The 20,674-nt window shown below is 50.9% G+C and overlaps 1 protein-coding gene across 2 annotated transcripts; it reads left to right on the top strand.

Moving 5' to 3' along the window:
- Positions 1-4,582: 4,582 nt before the first annotated feature.
- On the top strand, positions 4,583-18,980 carry PHF13 (PHD finger protein 13). 2 transcript variants are annotated; one of them, XM_061568002.1, is made up of 5 exons: positions 4,583-4,752; positions 6,782-6,813; positions 11,704-11,802; positions 12,304-13,456; positions 16,777-18,980. In XM_061568002.1, exons 1-5 carry the CDS (start codon positions 4,731-4,733, stop codon positions 17,001-17,003), a joined length of 1,533 nt encoding a protein of 510 aa, XP_061423986.1. In that variant the 5' UTR covers positions 4,583-4,730; the 3' UTR covers positions 17,004-18,980. The 2 variants fall into 2 exon arrangements, with proteins under 2 accessions (XP_061423986.1, XP_061423987.1); XM_061568003.1 differs by lacking the exon at positions 4,583-4,752 and adding an exon at positions 6,084-6,196 and having other exon boundaries at positions 16,774-18,980.
- The last annotated feature ends 1,694 nt before the right edge of the window (positions 18,981-20,674 follow it).

The following is a 20,674-nucleotide window of genomic DNA, read 5'->3' as shown; positions in this document are numbered from 1 at the left end:
GCTAGAACAAGGGGCGTGGTTAGGGGCGTGGTTAGGGGCGTGGCTAGAACAAGGGGCGTGGTTAGGGGCGTAGCTAGAACAAGGGGCGTGCTTAGGGGCGTGGTTAGGGGCGTGGCTAGAACAAGGGGCGTGGTTAGGGGCGTGGCTAGAACAAGGGGCGTGGTTAGGGGCGTGGCTAAAGCAAGGGGGCGGCGTCAGGGCCGGGGTAGTCACACCCACAAAGCTCCAGCGACCAATCAGGAAGCCTCCCAGGAGGAGAAAAAAAAACACGCGTCATTTACAAGATGATGTGTGGGTGAGTGACATCGTTATTCACGTGATCACGATTATTATTCACACAATGACGTGCTAGATTTGAAGCTTTCGTGACTGCAAGGATTCATATTCTTAGGTTTTTTTCGGTAAAGTTACGTAGGTAAAAAATTATAATTAATAAAAGTAAAATAAAAATTAAATCACGACGTTTTGGAGGCAACACAAGCTACGTGCTGTGACTATTCCACCTGAAGACGGAAGCTTGTGTTGCCTCCGAAACGTCGTGATTTTTATTTTATTTTTATTTTACTTTTATTAATTTAAATTTTTTACCTACGTGACTTTACCGAAAAAACCTAAGAATATGAATACTTGCAGTCACGAAAGCTTCAAATCTAGAGTCACGTCGTTATTCACGTGATCACGATTATTATTCACACAAGGACGTGCTATCAAGAAGGGACATGTCGCCTACTATAATATATATTATTTATGCTAAGGCTCCACACCGGGTGTTGTCATTGACGAATGCATTGTTGTTGACGTGCACCACTGCCAACGCAGCAGCGTCAGCAATACAACTTGTTCAAGTTGCATAATGAGTCGTTTGCTGCGTGTTGTTTTGTCATGAATACATTTAAAACGATGAGTCACCTGCCAAGATGCTAAGCAGTCCTCTTGAGGCCACTTCCTCCAGCTGTGGTTTGAGCGAGCTATTGCAGGGTCTGTGCCTTTATCTCCGATGCAGTGTCCCTTCTCGGCCAGTGTTCTTTTCAGAGGAGGGGATCCCCACTTTCGCCGATAAGACATCGTCAGTGCGAGTGGCCGCCACAACATTTGAAACCGTTGAGGGTTTAACATGAGCGGCACGCTGATGATGATGATGGGGGTGGTGTTCTCACGCGTTGTGTATTAATTCTAGATTTGAAGCTTTCGTGACTGCAAGGATTCATACTCTTAGGTTTTTTCGGTAAAGTCACGTAGGTAAAAAAATAATAAAAATAAAATAATAATAAATTAGAATAATTGATTTATTTTCGTTCTCTATTGTCGGGGGCCGCACTAAAGGCCACCAGAGGACCGCTAGTGGCCCGCTGGGCCTTGCAATGAAGAAAACTGCTTCTAGATTTGAAGCTTTCGTGACTGCAAGGATTCATACTCTTAGGTTTTTTCGGTAAAGTCACGTAGGTAAAAAATTAAAATTAATAAAAGTAAAATAAAAAATAAAATAAAAATCACGACGTTTCGGAGGCAACACAAGCTTCCGTCTTCAGGTGGAAGCTTGTGTTGCCTCCGAAACGTCGTGATTTTTATTTTATTTTTTATTTTACTTTTATTAATTTTCATTTTTTACCTACGTGACTTTACCGAAAAAAACCTAAGAATAAGAACACTGCTCCAAGGTGACAACTTTGACGAGTGACAGTCGTATAGGGGAGGCGTGGAGGCGCTTCGGTTAGCGCACTGGCGCTCACTCTCTACGTGTTACCAATTTAACGGAGCTCTATTGAATGATTGTGATGATTTCGATTTAAAGCTTTCGTGACTGCAGGGATTCATCTTCTTGGTTCTTTTGGTGAAGTCACGTAGAAGGGAAATAATACAATAAAAATTTTTTTTATATTAAATAATTATTTTTTTATGCTTTGTTTTTTATTATATAAAATAATTATTTTATTATGCTTTATTTTTATTATTTTATTACTTCCCTTCTACGTGACTTTACCGAAAGAAACAAAAAGATGATTGTGATGATGTTGATGATGTGTGTTGCAAAGGAGCTGTCCTGCCAGTGGCCCATGACCTCAGCCTAAATTAAGTTTAACGCGTAACAGTAAATGAACGGTATGTTTGTCAATCCGCTGCGGGTCAAGGCGGTTATTTCGAACATACTTCATGAACCACGCTCGCCAGCGCGGTTTGGCGAAAGCAAGGAACACATTAACGTGGGAGCATCGGCGTACAGTACAACAATGGATGTAGCTGCACTGCCCTCTGTTATACCCACCACGTAGCCTCGCAGCAGCCGATCAATAGTTCCTTGTTTAACTATTGATAGTCTTGTGCTGTAGAACACGCAGTGCCAAATACATGTGTGTGATGTTGAATTAGTGACCTATCATGTGTGGGGCATGTACAGCATCAACATTGCACACCATCTATTGATAAACACGAGGTTTAAATTCGCCATGCCACCTCAGTTCGATTCCAGCTCATGGCCATCACCAGTGACAATTAACTGAACCGTTCCTGGGCCTCCCCTCGGTCAACTCAGTCTTAAATGAGTACCTGGTGCAGTGTGGTAAACATCGTCACTCAGGAAGACAAAGGCGACCGGGTGTGGTGCTCGAGACACGAACCCCTCGCTAACAACACTTGCCCCAAATTGCTGTCAAGGATACAGGGGGGATCTTTGTTACATAAGGAGTAGGTGGCAACTTAGCATGAAGGCGTTTTCAGAATGGACTCTGACCCCGGCTGGTAACATACTGATCTATCTTCTTGGTTCTTTCGGTAAAGTCACGTGGAATGGAAATAATAAAATAATATAAATAAAACATAATAAAATAATTCTCACTTTATTTTATTATGTTTTTTTTATTTCCATACGTGACTTTACCGAAAGAACCAAGAAGATGAATCCCTGCAGTCACGAAAGCTTTAAATAGAAATACTGATCTATGCCAAACATTGCCACCCAGTAAATCCTCACCGAGGCTCAAGACTCTTTTTCACGAGGGTCCTGCCAAGTCTTCGCAGCAAGGGAATGATGTTGCTACTGCGTGCGTGTAATCCCATTTGAGCAATGTGGAGGGAATTTTTGCATAATTGGGATGTTTGGCCAATCTTGATTCCATTGTATGGGTGGGGGTGTTTTTTTAAAATCCTTTATATTAAGTTCACTTGCTTGCTTGCTTGCGCGCTTACGACCGTGCAAAATTTTCGGTCGTTTTTTAACCCACTTCCCGTGATCCAATCGAGCTGACATTTTGCACACAGATTCGTTGTGCGTGACAATGTATTTTCGTGAAAAAAATTTTCCCAAAATGTTACACTTTTTAGGATTTTTTTTTATATTTAATTACCAATTGCTTAATGGTGGCAGGCAATCATCTGACCCATAGGTGGCAGCCAACTCAAGCCAGAGGACGAGAGGACTCTAGCCGCCACGCATATAAAGGATTTATAGTGAAAAACTTTGTTTTTACGGGTTAATTTTTCTCTTTTAGCTTTGGGAGGGAATCGGAGAAGCCAGATGAAACAGGGAGTTAGAATGCTGAACGGGGGGAGAGAGAGTACAAGCACCACGTACAAAGGCGCCACAGCTGGGAATCGAACCCAGGTGCTTCTTACTGTGAGCGCACAAGGAGCCGTCCATAAATGACGTCAGGCGATTTTGGACGATTTTTGACTCCCCCCCCCCCATCGTCACACGACGTCACAAAAAGTCAGACATGACGTCACAAAGCTCTGCCGCCCCCTCCAAAAAATAAAATATGCTTCAAATCGCTTTAAACTATTGTCATTGTAGTGCGTATTTAATGTGGCGCTGCACTCTGATGTTGTAGGAGAAAAATTTATCAAAAAGTCTATTTAATTAAGTAGAACGTGTTGTCTATATTTATTTAAAGTTGCGCATTTTGATGTGACGTCACATTTCTCAAACCCCCCCATCCCCTCGTCACACATCGTCACAAATGTCTGACCCCCCCCCCTAGGTGCGTGACGTCATTTATGGAGCTGAAGGAGAGAGCAAGAGCCGAAGGAGAGAGGAGCCGGAGAGGAGGAGGTGGAGGGGGGAGGAGGAGGTGGAGGAGAGAGGAGGAGCTGGAGGGGGGAGGAGGAGGTGGAGGGGAAGGGCTGGAGGGGAGAGGAGGAGCCGGAGGAGAGAGGAGGAGGTGGGGAGGAGGAGGAGGCGGGGGAGGAGGAGGTGGAGGGGAGGAGGTGGAGGGGAGAGGAGGAGCCGGAGGAGAGAGGAGGACGTGGAGGGGAGGAGAAGGTGGAGGGGGGAGGAGGAGGTGAGAGGAGGAGCTGGAGGGGAGAGGAGGAGGTGGGGAGGAGGAGGAGCTGGAGAGGAGGAGGTGGAAGGGAGGGGAGGAGGAGCCGGAGGAGGAGGAGCCGGAGAGGAGGAGGTGGAGGGGAGGAGCCGGAGGAGAGGGGAGGAGGTGGGGAGGAGGAGGAGGCGGGGGAGGAGGAGGCGCCGGAGGAGGAGCCAGAGGAGGAGGTGGAGAAGAGGGGAGGAGCTGGAGGGGAGGAGGAAGAGGAGGTGGAGCCGGAGGAGAGGAGGAGGTTGTGGAAGAACGAAACGTTGAGAGCAGACGGAGGGAGAGAGGATCTGGAGGAGAGAGGAGGAGGAGGAGGCGGATCTGGAGGAGGAGGGGGAGGCGGGGGAGTCGGTCCCCTCCGCTCGTCGCGCGGCCTCCTCCCCGGCACCTCGCCGCAGCCCGCACTCGCAGCTCGCGGCCATCAGCAGCATGTCTTCGGGCTTCTCCTCCGGTGCGTACCCCTCTCTCGATCCTCCTCCTCCAGCGTGTCTGTCTGTGTGTGAGCCGTCGTAAAGTCCCACAGAGAGAGAGAGAGGGGTGGTGAGTGGGGCTCGCCGAAGTGGGCACCGAGGCTGCTGCTGCTGCTGCTGCGTCTCTCGGGTGATCCCGGGGGTTCGACAACAACAACAACATCATCGTGGCTATCACAGGGGGAGGGAGGAAAGGGAGAGGTTTCATCCCCTCGGCTGAACCCTCGACGTGGGTCTCCTGGCTTGTCGGCTCTGGAGGCTGGAGAGGCTCCCAGACTCATCATGGCTCCCGACTCGTGGGCCCCGTGTCTGTGTGTAGGCCGCGGCTCACGGTGGTCGCCGATGGCTTCTGGCTCTTGGGGGAGGAAGGGGGTTGGTTCTCGGTGTTGTTGTTGGTGTTGTTGTTGTTGTGGGGGGTGAGGAGGAGGAGGTCGCGACTGTGAGGGGGGCATCGGCCTCACGGGGCCCCCCGCACCTCCGGGGAAGTCGCGGCCTCCTGGCGGTGCCGTGCGGATTGGGGGGGGGGTCCTGGCTCTTCTTGGCTCCTTTATCCGCCCCCATCGATCTCGACGACCAGAGCCCCCTTCCACCATGTACAGCAGCAGCAACAGCAGCAGCTATAGCAGTAGCAGCAACAGCAGCAGCTATAGCAGTAGCAGCAACAGCAGCAGCTATAGCAGCAGCAGCAGCTATAGCAGTAGCAGCAGCTATAGCAGTAGCAGCAGCTATAGCAGTAGCAGCAGCTATAGCAGTAGCAGCAGCTATAGCAACAGCAGCTATAGCAGCAGCTATAGCAGTAGCAATAGCAGTAGCAACAGCAGCTATAGCAGTAGCAGCAGCAGCTATAGCAGTAGCAGCAGCAGCTATAGCAGTAGCAGCAGCAGCTATAGCAGTAGCAGCAGCAACAGCAGCAGCTATAGCAGTAGCAGCAGCTATAGCAGTAGCAGCAACAACAGCAGCAGCTATAGCAGTAGCAATAGCAGTAGCAACAGCAGCAGCTATAGCAGTAGCAACAGCAGCAGCAGCTATAGCAGTAGCAATAGCAGTAGCAACAGCAGCAGCTATAGCAGTAGCAACAGCAGCAGCAGCTATAGCAGTAGCAATAGCAGTAGCAACAGCAGCAGCAATAGCAGTAGCAACAGCAGCAGCAGCTATAGCAGTAGCAATAGCAGTAGCAACAGCAGCAGCTATAGCAGCAACAGCAACAACAGCAGCAGCTATAGCAGTAGCAATAGCAGTAGCAATAGCAGCAGCAGCTATAGCAGTAGCAATAGCAGTAGCAGCAGCAGCAGCTATAGCAGCAACAGCAACAACAGCAGCAGCTATAGCAGTAGCAATAGCAGTAGCAACAGCAGCAGCAGCTATAGCAGCAGCAGCTACAGCAACAGCAGCAGGTTCTCAGAGCTCCACCTGGTCCATCCTAAGGTGGCTATCAAGGGTCCCGACTCCTCGAGAGGGAGACGGGGGGGGGGGGTTCAGGCCCCTACTACGCCCAGGCTACTCAGGGGACCCCGACCTCTTGATTCCGTCTCCTCAGCCGCGGCCCATCGACCGCCGTGCGTGGCGCTTCTCCGACCGCTGCTCTCCTCCCCGCGTCTCGTTCGTCGTGCCCCCCTCTCCTTCTCCTCCTCCTATCTCCTCCTACCTCCGCCGTTGCCGACAGGGCGGCTAAATGCCCGTGCGAGATAAAACAACAACAATAATCCAGAGTCGTCGTTTGCGCGACTCCATTCCGAATCGTCACCCGCGCGCGGCCTTGACGGGGAGCCGCGACCTCGGCCTCGCCTGGAACGCCCGCCCGGGGAACGTCGCCTCGGCCCCGGGGGGTGGTGGAGTCGTCGGGGGTCGGTGTCGGTGTCGGGGTGGCGAGCGTGGTTATCGAGCCCCTTGGATCTGTTTGAGGCAGGGCATGGCGATGGAGCTTAACTCGTGTCTCACCGCGTGTGTTTCTCTCTCTGTCTCTCTCTCCCCCCCCCGTCCCGTCTCCTACTCTCTCCGTGTCTCCTGCAGGATCGGACACATGTTCTGCCATGGACGGCGAGGTGAGTGTCGTGGCGTATTCTGTGTTTTGTTTGTTCTCCTCGTATTCAGTCGAGGTGGGGTGGGTTGGTAGTTAAAGGTGCGTTGGCGACTGACGCCACTGTCGTTTTGCGCATCGTAGTAGAACTGCGAGCGGTAAGGGCGGCTTTGGTGAGGCTTTCTTTATCCAGCAGTGGATTATTGATCGAGACCGACGGACGGGGTGGTTAGTGGTGGTGGTCGTGTTGGATCCAGACCTACTTCCTCACCGCCACCAACCACCACCACCACCAACATCGGCAACTCGGTTAACGCATCTCGTTTGCTGCGGTTGATTCGGATGTCGGATTGAAAACGAGTGCCTGAAAGATATCGGTGTGCGAGTTGTTTGAAACGTGCTTTGGTTGTGCGGTGGTGGTGGTGGTAGCGGTGGTGTGGCGGTGAGTGATGATGGTGGTGATAAGAGGTGCAGGAAGTCATGGCGGTGCTGATGGTGGAGGTTGGTGGTTGGTGGTGGTGGCCATGATGGTGTGAGCGGGAGACGTATCGTGGTGGTAATAATCAAGGTGGAGGAGGAGGTGGTAATGGTAGTAGTGGTGGTCATTACGGTGATGAGGTTGGTAGAGTTGGAGGTCGTGGTGGTGAAGGCAGTGATGGTAGGTTAGTGGTCGTGAGCATGGTGATGTTGCTGGTGATGGAGGTATTGGTCGTGGAAGTGATCATGGTGGCAATGACGTTGATCATGGTGATGAAGGCAGTGATGGTGGTGATGATGGAGGTAGTGGTGGTGATCGTGGTGGTGATAATGTTGACCATGGTGATGGAGAGATAGTGATGTAGATGGCGGTGGTGGTGGCAGAGGCGGTCATGGTGGTGATAATGGTGATGGAATTAATGGTGGTGATGTAACGAGTGATGGTTAATGGAGCTAAATGTTATGGTGGTGATGGAAGTGGTGGTGGTGGTGTAATTGCTGATGGAGGTGTTCATTAAGTCGTGGTTCTGATGGAGATGGTGGTCATTGAGGTGGTGGAGGTGTTGACGATGAAGGTAGTAGTCGTAAAGTTAATGATGGATGGAGTCATGTTAATGGTGGTCAAGATGGTGACGATAATAGATGGATGTGTTGGAAGTATTAGTGATGAAGGTTGTGTCTAGCAGTTAGCACGCTGCGCTACGAACCCAGCGATCCGAGTTCGATGCCCGCACACGGCCAACACCAGTGAGGATTATCTGAACCGGTCCTGGGCCTCCCTTAGGTTGACTCATCCTGAAATGAGTACATGGTGTGTAAAATATCACCACTGGGGAGACAAAGCCGGCTGGGCGTGGTGTTGACCACCCACCCCCTCGTGAGCCGTGCCGGCCTTCATAGGTGCTCACTAACAGCACTTGCCCCAACAGTCCGTTCAGGCTATACGGGGTATCTTTGTCTTTGATGATGAAGGTGGTCATCAAATTGGTGGTGTCTGTAATGCACGTGGTGGGGATGAAGGCCGTGGTGTTTGGAGGTAGTGGTAGTGGATGTGTTGGTTGTTATAATTATATGGTGGTGGTATGTGTTGTTCGTGATAATGGTGGAGATTATCATTTGTGATGATGGAAGGTATGATGTTGGTAGTGAGGATGATTGATGTAGTAATTGTGGTGATGTTGATACTGTCATGGTTATTGTAGTGGTGGTAGAGGTGATCGTGGTGGTTAAGAGTTGTGAATGTGGTGTTGATGGGAGGTGATTATGAATCTAGTGGTGATGGTGGCAATGGTGGTGATAATAAGGTGATGATGGTTAAATTGGTGGTTGGCAATTAAGATAATGAATGTGTTGGTGGTGATAAGGATGGAATAGCTATTGTGTTCGTGGAAAAGATGGAAGTGATGAAGGTGGTGGCCATGGTAGTTAAAATGGATGTGACAGCTATTTTGGTGGAGGTGTCGGATGAGTTGGGTGATATGAAGGCTACCGTTGTCATCGAGGTGGCGATGAGGGGAAAGTTGTGGGCGGTGTTTAAAGTGGTCAAGTTAGTGGTGTTGGTGACGACTGTATGTTGAACTTCTTTCGCGCAAGTATGTAACCAACCGTGCTCATCGGAGATGTGGAGGTGGCTGTGGTGTAAGTGATGGTCGTTGATCGATGAGAGTTGAAAATTGCGCTGGCTATATTGGAAGATTTTTATTTTATTCTTTGGAATGTGGGCATCGACAGTAATCCATCATTTGTTGCCCATCCCGAGTTGTCCTGAGAAGGTGGTGGTGCTGGGCCGTCCCCTTGAACTGCTGCTTTAGCCCGTGAGATAGTATCCCCCTCGCCTGGTATATAGGAGGTCGTGGGTTCCATCCTGACCCTAACGCCTGTATACTTGGAGTTTTCATGTTCTCCCCGTGGTCGCGTGGATTTCTCTCCAGGTACTCCCGTTTTTCCCTCCACATTTAGAATCAACATGTGTTTAGAGTGTTTGGCTGCTATACATTTTCACATGATAAGCCACTTCGTTGAGCTGTCATATGTGGCTAGGTTGCTTCTGAAAAAGAGCGAAACAGCTCAGTGGGCCTTACTTGGTAAAATTAAGATAGTTTAGTTTAGTTTCAGTTTCCCCTTCCCACAATGCTGCTTACTAGGGAGTTGCAGGATTATGAACCAGCGTATTTGCATTGGTGATAATGGATGTGATGGTTATTGTGGTGATATTATTTGGTGGAGGTAGTTGTGATGAAAATGGGGATAGTCATGGAGATTCTGTTGCGGAGGTAATGGAGGTAGTGGTCATGGTGGTCGTGATGATACAAATGGTCGTGGTTGGTGTTGCCTTTCATTGTGGAGGCGATGGGATATATGTCCAGGGGTCGGTGGTGGCCACATGCATTGGTGAAGGTGATGAAGGAGATGGTCACGATGTGGTAGTGGTGTTGTAGATGGGGATATAGGGTGGTGGTCTTGTGATTGTCATGGTTACAGTGGTGATGGTGCTGATGATTAAGATGGAGGTAGATCCCATGATAGTGAAGTATGTTTTGTTTGAGAGAATGATGGTGGTGCTGAATTGATCTGGTGATGGCAGTCTCAGTGGTGCTGATGCTGTAAATCAGATTCAATTGGATTTGAAATCGTATATTCATCATCATCAGCAGCCATAATCAGTCTACTGCTGAATGAAGGCCTCCCCAAGATGTTATCATCTCCTGGTTCTGCAATATAACAACACATTACATTACAGTTCTTTAAATGATCACAGCCTGGCAACGTGTTTTAATTTAATGAGCATCGCACTTTCAATTTAATAAAAAAAAAACATTTTGCTGTTTTCAACGTATGACAGAATATAGCTTTAATCATATTCTATATTAATTATAAGATGCATGAAAGGTAAATGTGCAGCCCTGCAAATGCTTGCGCACAGCACTGCCGGCAGGAGAGCCTCCACCGCAGAGAGATCTTAGATCATCAGTGTCGGGGGTATTTTTGGTCCGCTGTTCCACGTCGGCCAGACCCTTTTTGGAAGGGGGTGGGAATACCCACACTTTTCCCCACCACGCGTGACTTGCCGATCAACTAACTGCGGGTTCAACCAATGTATACTTCTGGATGGACAAAGGCGGGAAGATTTAAGAAACTTGCACCATTATTACAACCGCCACGCCTTGAGATTGAATCAATGATCTCTGGATTGCAAATCAAGGTGTGGTAACAATTTTGCCACTGCAAATTACTGCGTACGATGTATCTCAATACACTTTTGTAGAAATAGTTGTACATCATATGTAAATGAATAAAATGACTCGAATAGAATAAAAATAAATGTTAACGTGATTTTGTAAGTTATGTTGGAGGTGATGTAAGAGATTAAGGCAATCTGGAGGGTAGTGTTTGTATAGCGATACAAGGCTTCCTACTTAACCGAGCCACCCGTGTTTATTCACAGCAATGTCTCAAGGCCAAACGGATCTTCAGTCCCATTACGTGTCCATTCGATATATTTATATTTTTGATTCTGTCCATGCGGTTCATCGTACATCTCCCCCAAGGCAAAGGGCACAGTACAGTACTTGCAGCTGAGCTTCTGGTGGTAATGCGAAGCTCCTTATTACGAGGTACGAGGCAGCAGCAGTGACGGTCTCATCGTCATGTTATCGTCATCATCTTCATCATCCTCAGGAATAATAATTAATTGTCATTCCTGGTGATAATGAAGTGCCATTACGGACAGTGCAGATGTGTAGCTTTTAAACATGGGCCTTGGAAAGTCTCGCAAACTTAATATAATGACTTGGGCAATTAAAATATGAAATGGAAAATTGAGATTCGGAACTTAATTTTCATCTTGCAATCCAATTTGCATAGGAATATGTTATATCTCGCATGTAATTGGTGCAAAAGTAGAGACACTGGAATAATATTTTATATCTGGCCTCCATTCTTTAGGAAACCTGGTGATTTGCGAAAGAGTTTAATATCGTGGCCAAATCCATAGGTTTGGAGTGGGTGGAGTTCGCGGCGAAGTGGATTATCTCGCTGCACTTTAAAAACAAGCTACCCAAGTCCGATTCCCGGGCCACGGCTAACATCAGTGGCAGATGATCTCTGAAATCAGTCGTGGGAGCCCGCCCACTTGACCCAACCCACAACTGACGACTCTACCCTTTGCAGTCCCTTCCCCAACCGCGGGCCTATGCTGGCCACGTGCCAAAAATTGTATATTTGGCTTCACTTTTATTTTCAAACTTCTGTTTGGTCGAACACAAACTACAAAAAAAAGCAAGCGGCCACTATTCGGCCAAATCAGAACCCAAAGCGAATATTCTCTGCGTGTGTACTGTGGTCTTACAATAAACGACACTCGGATAAAAAAAAAACGTGGATTGGAAGCTGGAGTCATTTGCCGATTTGTGTTTACGTGTTTTGTTGTTGTTCGCAGACTTCCATTAAGACCAAGCGTCATCGCACAGTGGAGGACTTCAACCAGTTCTGCACGTTTGTGTTGGCTTACGCTGGCTACATCCCACACTCCGACGAAGTGAGCATCCGCCAGCACCTCCCAGAATGACTGCAAGCGATGCAATGATTCGGAAATTTAACATCGATTCTTGCACCAGTGATATGTCTCGTTGAATTGTGTGTGTGTGTTTAAGAATCAATTGTCTATACGTATTTCAAAGCACTGCGCATGCAAATTATATGACGTAGCTTTAGGCTGATGAATAAATGACGTGGACTATACAGAACAAATGACACGGGCTATATAGATATATATCAAACGGAAGACTATGTACTTTCCAAACAATACAGACATTACAAATGAAAAAGACGCAACGAGATGAAGAGGACAAAAATGACACCACGAGATAGGACAGAATACAAATGACAGACTTTTCTTCTGTGACGGGCATTACGAACAAGAGAGAGACTTTACAAAGGATACCGACGAAACTGAGCCATTCGTTCTCGTCGCCTGAAAAGGGGGAGGCCTTTGTGAGTGGACCGAGGGAACGAGCGGCGCGTTTTTTTGTCTCCCCAGGGCGGGAGCGTGAACGCGACCCTGAGCGTCGGCACCACGGACAGCTCTCTGGACGGGGACAGCTGGACGTCGGCCCGCTCCCCCCGCCCCCAAACCCACGAGGGCAGTGCCCCCAAGAAGCCCAAGCTGTCCGCGGGCAAAGGGCAGGGCCAGGGGCACGGCCCCGGGCCACTCGCGACGCAGCCCTCGAGCAACGGGGCCGGCAGCGGCGGAAAGGGCAGCGGTGGCATCCGTCGCGCAAAGGCGGACGGCTCGCTCGCTCACCGCAGGCACCACCATCATCACAACCGCCACCGCCACCACCGCAACCACCGCAACCACCATCACAACCACCGCAATGGAGGAGGAGGAGGAGGAGGAGGGGGTGGAGGAGCTGGTGTTGGTGGAGGAGGTGGGTTGGGAGGCGGTGGAGGCAACAACAACAACGGCAGCAACAGCAGCAGCGGCAGCAATGCCCGCCACTTCCCGGCGGTCAAGAAGCACAAGTCGCAGGCGCGACTGTCCATGTCGCCCGTCAAGCAGAAGGTGAAGAAGAGCAAGAAGAAGAAGAAGGCCGAGAAGGCCGAGAAGGCGAAGTTGTTGAAGGCGGCGGCAGCGGCGGCAGCGGCGACGCAAGCGGCGGCCGCCACCGCAACCGCCACCGCAACGACAACGACGCCGGCCAAGGACGAGAAGAAGATGGCCGCGGCCAAAGCGTTTGCGTCGGCGGCGGCCGCCGCGCTGGCTCGGGCCATCAAGACGGAGCCGGTCGCCGACGACGACGATGCCGGCGAAGACGGCGACGTCGCCGGCGGCGGAGATGGAGGCGCTGGCGCCGGATCGACCTCGGAACTCGACACGGACGAAGAGATCGAGGCCATCCTGGCGCGCGAGCGATCCTGCGGGCTCCGGCTGCCGCGAGTCGCCGGACGAGAGGACGCCGACGAAGACGGCGGCGACGAGGACTTTGACGAGAACGACGAGGACTTTGACGACGACGACGATCTCGACGACGTCGATTACGACGACGTGAGGGTGGCGCCCAAGAGGACAGAGGCGGCGGCAACGAGGACGTCGTTGGCGAGGAAAATGCCGGGGCTGAGGGCGTGCGGCAAGAAGTCGAAGGTGAAGGCTTACCGGGACCAGGACGACGAAGACATTATGGTGGACTCCGGTAAGAACCGAGGGCTCCGTGCGTGACATGTCGAGGAGGAGGGCCGTGGGGCTTCGCGATGCTCATTAATGACGGCAATCGCGTGACGGCAGCATCGAGGTGCTGGGGCTGTTTGCAGAGGTCGCAACCGGGTACCCGATACCCGTACCCTACCCGATACCCGGCTACCCGTACCCGGCCGGGTACGGGTAGCCGTTTGCGACCCTGGTGCGGCCGGGTACGGGTAGGCCGTGAGTCACTGGTGAGTCACCGTTTGTCACTCATTTCCCAACGTCTTGTCTCTTCTCACAATTCAAGTCCCTAGAATCAACCCACCCGCGCCTGCAACATGGCTTCATCCCAGAGGTCGCAATCAGGTACCCGATACCCGTACCCTACCCGTACCCGGCCGGGTACGGGTAGGGTACGGTTACGGCCGGGTACGGGTACGGGTACCAATTTGCGACCCTGGTGCGGCCGGGTACGGGTACGGGTAAGGAATCAAAACCCGTTTGCGACCTCTGGCCGTTTGTGAAAAACAAAATCCAGCAGTGGATTGGTAAACGATTGTGAGAGTTAATATTCGTTTGTGTGTGTGGGGGAGCGGTAGTGGTAGCGCAGCGGGTTAGCGCGTTGCACTACGAACCCGGCGACCTGAGTTCGATTCCCGCTCACGGCCAGCACCGGTGACAATTATCTGAACCGGCCCTGGGCTAGGTCGACTCGACCTCAAATGAGTACCTGGTACAGTGTGTAAGCATCGCCACGAGGGAGACAAAGGTGACCGGGCGGGGTGTTGGCCACCCACCCCCCTCGCGTGCCCTGCCTGCCTTCATAGGTGCTCGCTAACAGCACTTGCTCCACAGTCTGTTAAGGCTATACGGGGGGGCGGGGACCTTTGTCATTGTTGTGTGTGTGTGTGCGTGAAAGTGAGTCTGTGCGTGTGCATGCACGTGCGCGCGTGTGTGTGGTGAGCGGTAGTGCAATGGTTATCATGCTGTGCTACCAACCTGGTGTCCCGAGTTTGATTCCCGCTCACGACCTGCTCGTCATACTGCTATTGATGTATTGAGTTATATTTGTCCGTCGTTAAAATTTTTACTTGAGAACCTTGAGCAGGGTAAACATGAGCCCCCTGCGCACACGGCCAACCCTTGCCGTGCGCGTGGCGACAGAGTGACCGTGGTGGAGGTGACGGTGGCAGTGATGGCGGCGGTGATGGCGGCTGTGACGGCGGCGGTGACAGTGACTGTAGCAGTGATGGCGGCGGTGACGGCAGTGGTGACAGTGACCGTGGTGGAGGTGACGGTGGCAGTGACGGCAGTGGTGACAGAGTGACCGTGGTGGTGGTGACGGTGGCAGTGATGGCGACGGTGATGGCGGCGGTGACGGTGACCGTAGCTGTGATGGTGACGGTGATAGCGGCGGTGGCGGTGACGGTGACTAGCTGTGATGGTGATGGCGGCGGTGACTGTAGCAGTGATGGCGACGGTGACGGCGGCGGTGACGGTGACTGTAGCTGTGATGGTGACGGTGATGGCGGCGGTGATGGTGACGGTGACTGTAGCTGTGATGGTGACGGTGATGGCGGCGGTGACGGTGACTGTAGCTGTGATGGTGACGGTGATGGCGGCCACGGTGGCGACGGCCACGCTGGCGGTGACGGCCGCACTGACGCTGGCGCTGGCGGCCACGGTGTTTAAACAGCGCCGGGCTCGCCGCCGATGCTTTCCGTCAGCTGTCCGTCTGACATTTCCCCACGCTTAAGTTTCAGCCGCGTCAAATGTTGCTTTTCCTTTGTCGACCGGCGTAGTAAAGTACGGTCGTACAACCCCTTCCCCCGTGATCGACCCGGCACGGCGCGAGGCCTTTTTGTCCGCAGTGGATTCATAGACAGCCTTGCATCTGTGCATGCTGTGGCACAGTTCCCGTGTGGAGGAATTAAATCTGAATCAGAATATTTATTAATACTGGAACAATCCGATGAGCTCCAGAGCTCTTTTTCACACATCCAGTATTCCAGAGATATTCAGTAAAATGTGTTCCAGGCGCCTGTGGTGGGTGGGGGGGGGGGAACTTGCTGTGCTTGAGTGGATTAACATTAAATCCCACTTACGCAGAGGACAAGCGTCTCTACGCATAGCCACCCCCAGTCTATCGACCGCCTCAAAACAAATGTGGAAAGCGCGGCCTCTCTGAACTTGGTGGCGTATAATGGGGCATTTCTCTCAGCTGGCGGGTATGTCGGCTGGTCTGTTTGTTTTGATCGCCGTTGCTGAACGCAATGCCAAGGGTCTGTAATGTACAAGCGGGGCAGCGACTGAGAGCGCTGCTGGTACCGTCGGCTTCTCCTGTAAACGCGTGTGATTTTCTCAACGCGAGTTGGATACAGCACGATTAATGTTTTTGGGGTGGGGGTGGATACAATTTTTTATAACGCCGATGTGAATTGGATATAACATGATCGAGCGAACGGAACTACGTTGCGCTGGTAGGAATAAGCGGTCGTACGGCTGCCTCGGCATGGCATCGCACAAGGCGGGATGCTGCTGGATGCTTGTCGATAGCCACCCACGCGCGCGCCTCAGTTTTTGTTCGACCTGCGTATGCATCTCGCGTGCGATCGTGGACTGTGCTTTAGTCTGCATCGTCGTGTATTATCATAACGCGATCTTTCCTTAACGCGGCGTTCGTCAGGAACGCAACTACTTGCTGCCGCGTTGTAGGAGAACAGGCTGCAGAACTGCGTGATGGGGAATTCGCGCTCTTCTCGGACGTAGCGAGGCTGTGGGGTAAGGGACGACGACAGGGGGGGGGGGGGGGTGCTTCGTAAGGACGAGCAGTTGCGGGGGAAAGTCGGAAGTTGGGGTGGTCGTCTTGTGGCGGCGGTAGACGACTCGGTGTGGCCGTGGAGGGGTATGACGAGCTCTCGACGTTGGCGGAGTTTGGACAAGGCGCGATGCTCGTGGGAGGAACGGGTGACCGTGGAAATTGCCGATTAGAAGAGTGACGAGAAAGCGGCTGATAGGCGGTGTGGTGCTGGCACAAGCCGAAGGCAAGTCGGCGAGCCATGAACAGCACAACCGCAAAAACCTTCGCAGCTGTAATCATCGTTGGTGTGATGACTAATCTTATTTACTTTTTTTCTCTCCCACACTCCTCTCCCCAATTCTCTCCCATCGCCGCTGCCGCCACCGCTCATCTGCCGCACGACCCCTTACCGTCCACCCGCCCACGATTCATCGCCTGCCCCGCTCTCCCTCCCACCCGGTCACCCGCTCGCCGCCTCTTCAACCCCCCGGGCCGCCACTGTCAACAACGGCGCCGGCGTCGTAAAGCAGACGACGCGTCGTGGAAGCTCATCACGTGCTACTGCATGAAGCCGTTTGCCGGGCGGCCGATGATCGAGTGTGACGAGTGCGGTACTTGGGTGCACCTCTACTGCGCCAAGATCCGCAAGTCCAACGTGCCGGACGTGTTCGTGTGCCAGCCGTGCCGGGAGGCCAAGCACGACATTCGCCGCTCGAGCCGAGCCCACAGGAGCCCGCGCAAGCACCTCCCGGACTGACGTACCCCACGTGCGGCTCCACCATTGTGTCGAGCTGCGGCCAAAACTCAGCGCTTCTCCAGGACTGACGTACCACCAGCCCGCCGTGTCCCCTTGCACGCGTCAACCCCCCCCCCTCCCCATGCATCTCCACCACTATCAAAGCGTTCCCGGACTGACGTACCGCCAGTCACGGATCCTCCTGCCCCTCTTCCCCTACCTCGTTGTGTCTTCCCTGTCCTGTGCCTCCACTATCCCTGTGTCTTTTCATGCATCTTGTCTTCACTACCAGAGCTGATAGGAAAACTCACCACCTGACCGATGGTACCACTAGACTGATGGTACCACTACAATACCAGAGCTGCTATTTAAAGTTATTAAAGTACTGGACACCCCCAAGACTGACACACCACACCACCAACCCCCCCCCCCCCCCGTCTCCCCCCCTCCCCGTGTCCCCAGATTTAACGGCACACACGCAAATGTGTGCAGCATCGGACTCAGCCTTATCCAGACCACCAGGTCAAAATAACTGAATGTGTGGCCATTTTGTTGTTTAGACCACCAATTGAAAGAGTTGAGGATATGTGGCCCTTCCCATAGGCAGCATTTAAACATGAAGAAGAACGTAGACCGGCTTTTGTCACGTCAGTCATCAGTGTCTCTGGAAGCCTCGTATATGAAGAGGACTCGCCTTTACAATATGGGGGACACCCATTGGCATTTGCCCAAAGGCAACAATCATTTGAGTCTGTAAATTACGAGACAACAGAAGATAAACATTACTGCAGGAAACATTTTAAAACACGCAGGTGTGCGACAATGCACGTACAAAAAGCCGTCAGTCTTGAAAAGAAAGCAAAAAAACTGAACCTCCCAGTCACTTCCCCACCTCCCTGCCCTCCCCTGGTGTCTATCCATTGCCAGATATATGAGATAACTATAATAAAAACAATTATAATAATCATAACAAAAACATCAGAGCAGCTCCTGGACTGACGTACCACTGAACCAACTCCTCTGTTTGTCTCCATTTTCCAGAGCTGTTGAAAAAAAATAATAACAACAAAGATTCTGCACGTACCACTGGACTCTCCTTCCCTCTCGCCGTGTCTCTTCACTGCTCCCAGAGTTACGAAACATTTCATCAAGCAGAGACTTAATTCTATTTGGACGAGCCTTTTGTGTTTTAGGTGAAATTCTTTGTTAGTATTTTGAATGCGATTTTTTTTGTTGTTGAATAGATTTTTTATTTACATTCAAAAATGTACCTAAATCATATCCTGAGTACAGCAAGTAAGTATCGATTACTTGATGCTGCCAATATTACTATTGGAATCAAGTAATTGGATGAATAATTCGTTTGGAAATCTGGCAGAGTTGTCTCTAGGGCTCGGCGTATCTGAAAACGGGCTGCGGACGAGATCTGAAAAATCCTCCGAGTGGCTGATTTAACTTCTACAAAGGAGAGGGGGCTCTCTCCCATGCACTCTGATTTAAGCTTATCTGTCAAAATGATCGTCACACTTTGCATGTGATGTGTTATATTTGGCAGTTATTGGTTACCTGGCTGACCATCAATTCACGAAGCTTGTGTTTAAACCACGGTCGGTTGAAAACCCAGCTTTGAACCTCTGATTTCAGTGGCACCCTCTAGGGTTATTGTCATCTGTATGCCCTTTAGCTTTACACATTTGTCAGTTATTCGTATTTTCTCTGTTTAACTTATTAATTTGAAAACATTGTAAAAAAAAATTAGTTGAAAACTGCCCTTCATTTTTTTCAAATTTTCGTATCAAAAATGCAAGTCGTTTCCGTTACCTTTTCTGTTCTCTCTCTCGTGACATTTCATAGTTTTTTTTATCTTCAATTTGTACATTTCCCGTTGATATTGTTTATTACTTATGTTTGTATATTTTTCCTTTGCACTGACGCCTTGTATACAGTGGTTCCCTCGTTAATTGTGAATAAGCTATTAAATACTTTAGATTTATCTCATCACTTTCTCTCATGACATACTCTGTCATCACTTTATCTCACCACTTTATCTCGTTTTTTTCCCTCTCGATGCAGTGGTCGTGTAGGGTTCCAGATGTGATTCGCGGATAGCCAAAATCACGGCTAGGAAGTTCGTGAATAACGGGGAAATGCTGCACTTTTGCTGTGATTGTTGCACGCATGCGAGTGCACAGACACGGTGATACATTTCCCCCGCCCCATCCCGCTGTTCCTCTCCTCTACCCTCTGCGACTTGACGCCTCCTCTCTCTACAACGAAAACGACATGACGACGCCCCACCCACATCGACGATTGATTTCTGTAGTATCGTAAAAAAAAAAATAGTTGTCAAGACTATTTCAAGCAAGTTTGCTGCACGTCCATTGCTTTTTTTTTTATAAATCCCTGCAACACAAAAGAAAGGATTTGGAGGAAGCGTTCTGCAGGGACAAACGAAAGCCACCGCCCGTAGTTTTTTGAACAAACGAAAAAACTTGGCGAAAAGGGGTTTCGCCGTTTTTCAATCTTGTTTTGTAAGATGCCGTTACAAGCCTCGTCCGGACAAAAAATGTCACGTGGGGTAAGTGGTGGCAGCGCAGCTGAAAGAAGGTCCGCGAAGCCACCACCACCACCAACGCCGCCACCACCACCACGTGGGTTGTTCAGGCAGCCCAGAGGAGGGCCTGGGTGCCCACGACGGTGCTTGCAGGGCGGCGGGGCCCGTGCTCTCACCTGGCGAATTCCGGTTTGCGTATCACGTGGCCGGACTAGAAGAGCCCGCCGCCTTGTCCGTGCGCCGGGGTTCTCGGTGAACGTGAATGCGCCAGGGTTGCCGGTGGGCAGGAATGAGGTTGGCACGATGCGTGTTTGATCGTCGGCACTGTTTGCGCGAATTTGTTGCGCCGTGTCGCGGGGCCGAGCTAAAGATACAATTTAGCTGAGAGGACTGCTTCGGTGTACACCAGGGGTGAACAGCCTATGGCCCGTGGGCCGGAAATCATATCGGTCCACTGTTTCTTTAAAAATGTCTTTGCGTCATTTCATCCGATGCTGCTGCTGCTGCTGCTGCAAGTTGGTTCTGATTTTGTGGAATAGTTGAGCAGTATGTTTGCCCCGCAATTATTTCTCAACAACTGCACCCGTTGCCCTTGCAACGGAGTCGGCGTTCTGTTTCCTTTGTTTTTACCCGCTATCAGACGGACCCACGGCACGCAGCAACGTGTGCGTTGATTCATATATGGGATGTTAAAACCCCATTCCGATGCTTAACATTCTTGAGGCGGAAGTTTCCTCTCGCATTAAAATAAAATTGAGCGCTAAACTTTTTTGTAAAATGGTTTGGATGGAGACCATGCCACTCTGACTATTGACATTGGTCTGCTAATCGTTCAGTGGTGGGCTGGATCGTTTTCACCGCCAGCTCTTGAGTCACCATCCTTTACCCCCTGGCTCCTTGGCTCCTCAGCATCCCATAGACAAGGACTTAACAAAATCCTGGTGCTAAAAATAATGATTAAAAAGTCCCTTTGTTACCCGACGATGGGTTTGGGAGTGCAAACACCAACGTCGCTCCCACCTGCCATTTTACGCCATCCTTCATGCAGCTTCATGTTTTTTTTTCTCCCTCTTAGATGTCGTACGCTTAGAAGGGGCCCTCAAAACACGGCCTGTTGGGACCGAAGCCATGGGACTCG

Source organism: Lethenteron reissneri, chromosome 40 (genome assembly GCF_015708825.2).
Source record: "Lethenteron reissneri isolate LAM-NWPU_2019-01 chromosome 40, ASM1570882v1, whole genome shotgun sequence".
In the NCBI taxonomy this organism is placed as follows: domain Eukaryota; kingdom Metazoa; phylum Chordata; class Hyperoartia; order Petromyzontiformes; family Petromyzontidae; genus Lethenteron; species Lethenteron reissneri.
The sequence above is the reverse complement of the archived record's forward strand: the minus strand, read 5'-3'. Positions and strand labels throughout refer to the sequence as shown.

Excerpts from the sequence above, each read along its gene's own strand:
- PHF13 (XM_061568002.1), top strand. The coding sequence starts at position 4,731 with ATGTCTTCGGGCTTCTCCTCCG. Across the intron at positions 4,753-6,781 it reads GTCTTCGGGCTTCTCCTCCG|GATCGGACACATGTTCTGCC; the intron begins GTGCGTACCCCT and ends TGTCTCCTGCAG. Across the intron at positions 6,814-11,703 it reads GTTCTGCCATGGACGGCGAG|ACTTCCATTAAGACCAAGCG; the intron begins GTGAGTGTCGTG and ends TGTTGTTCGCAG.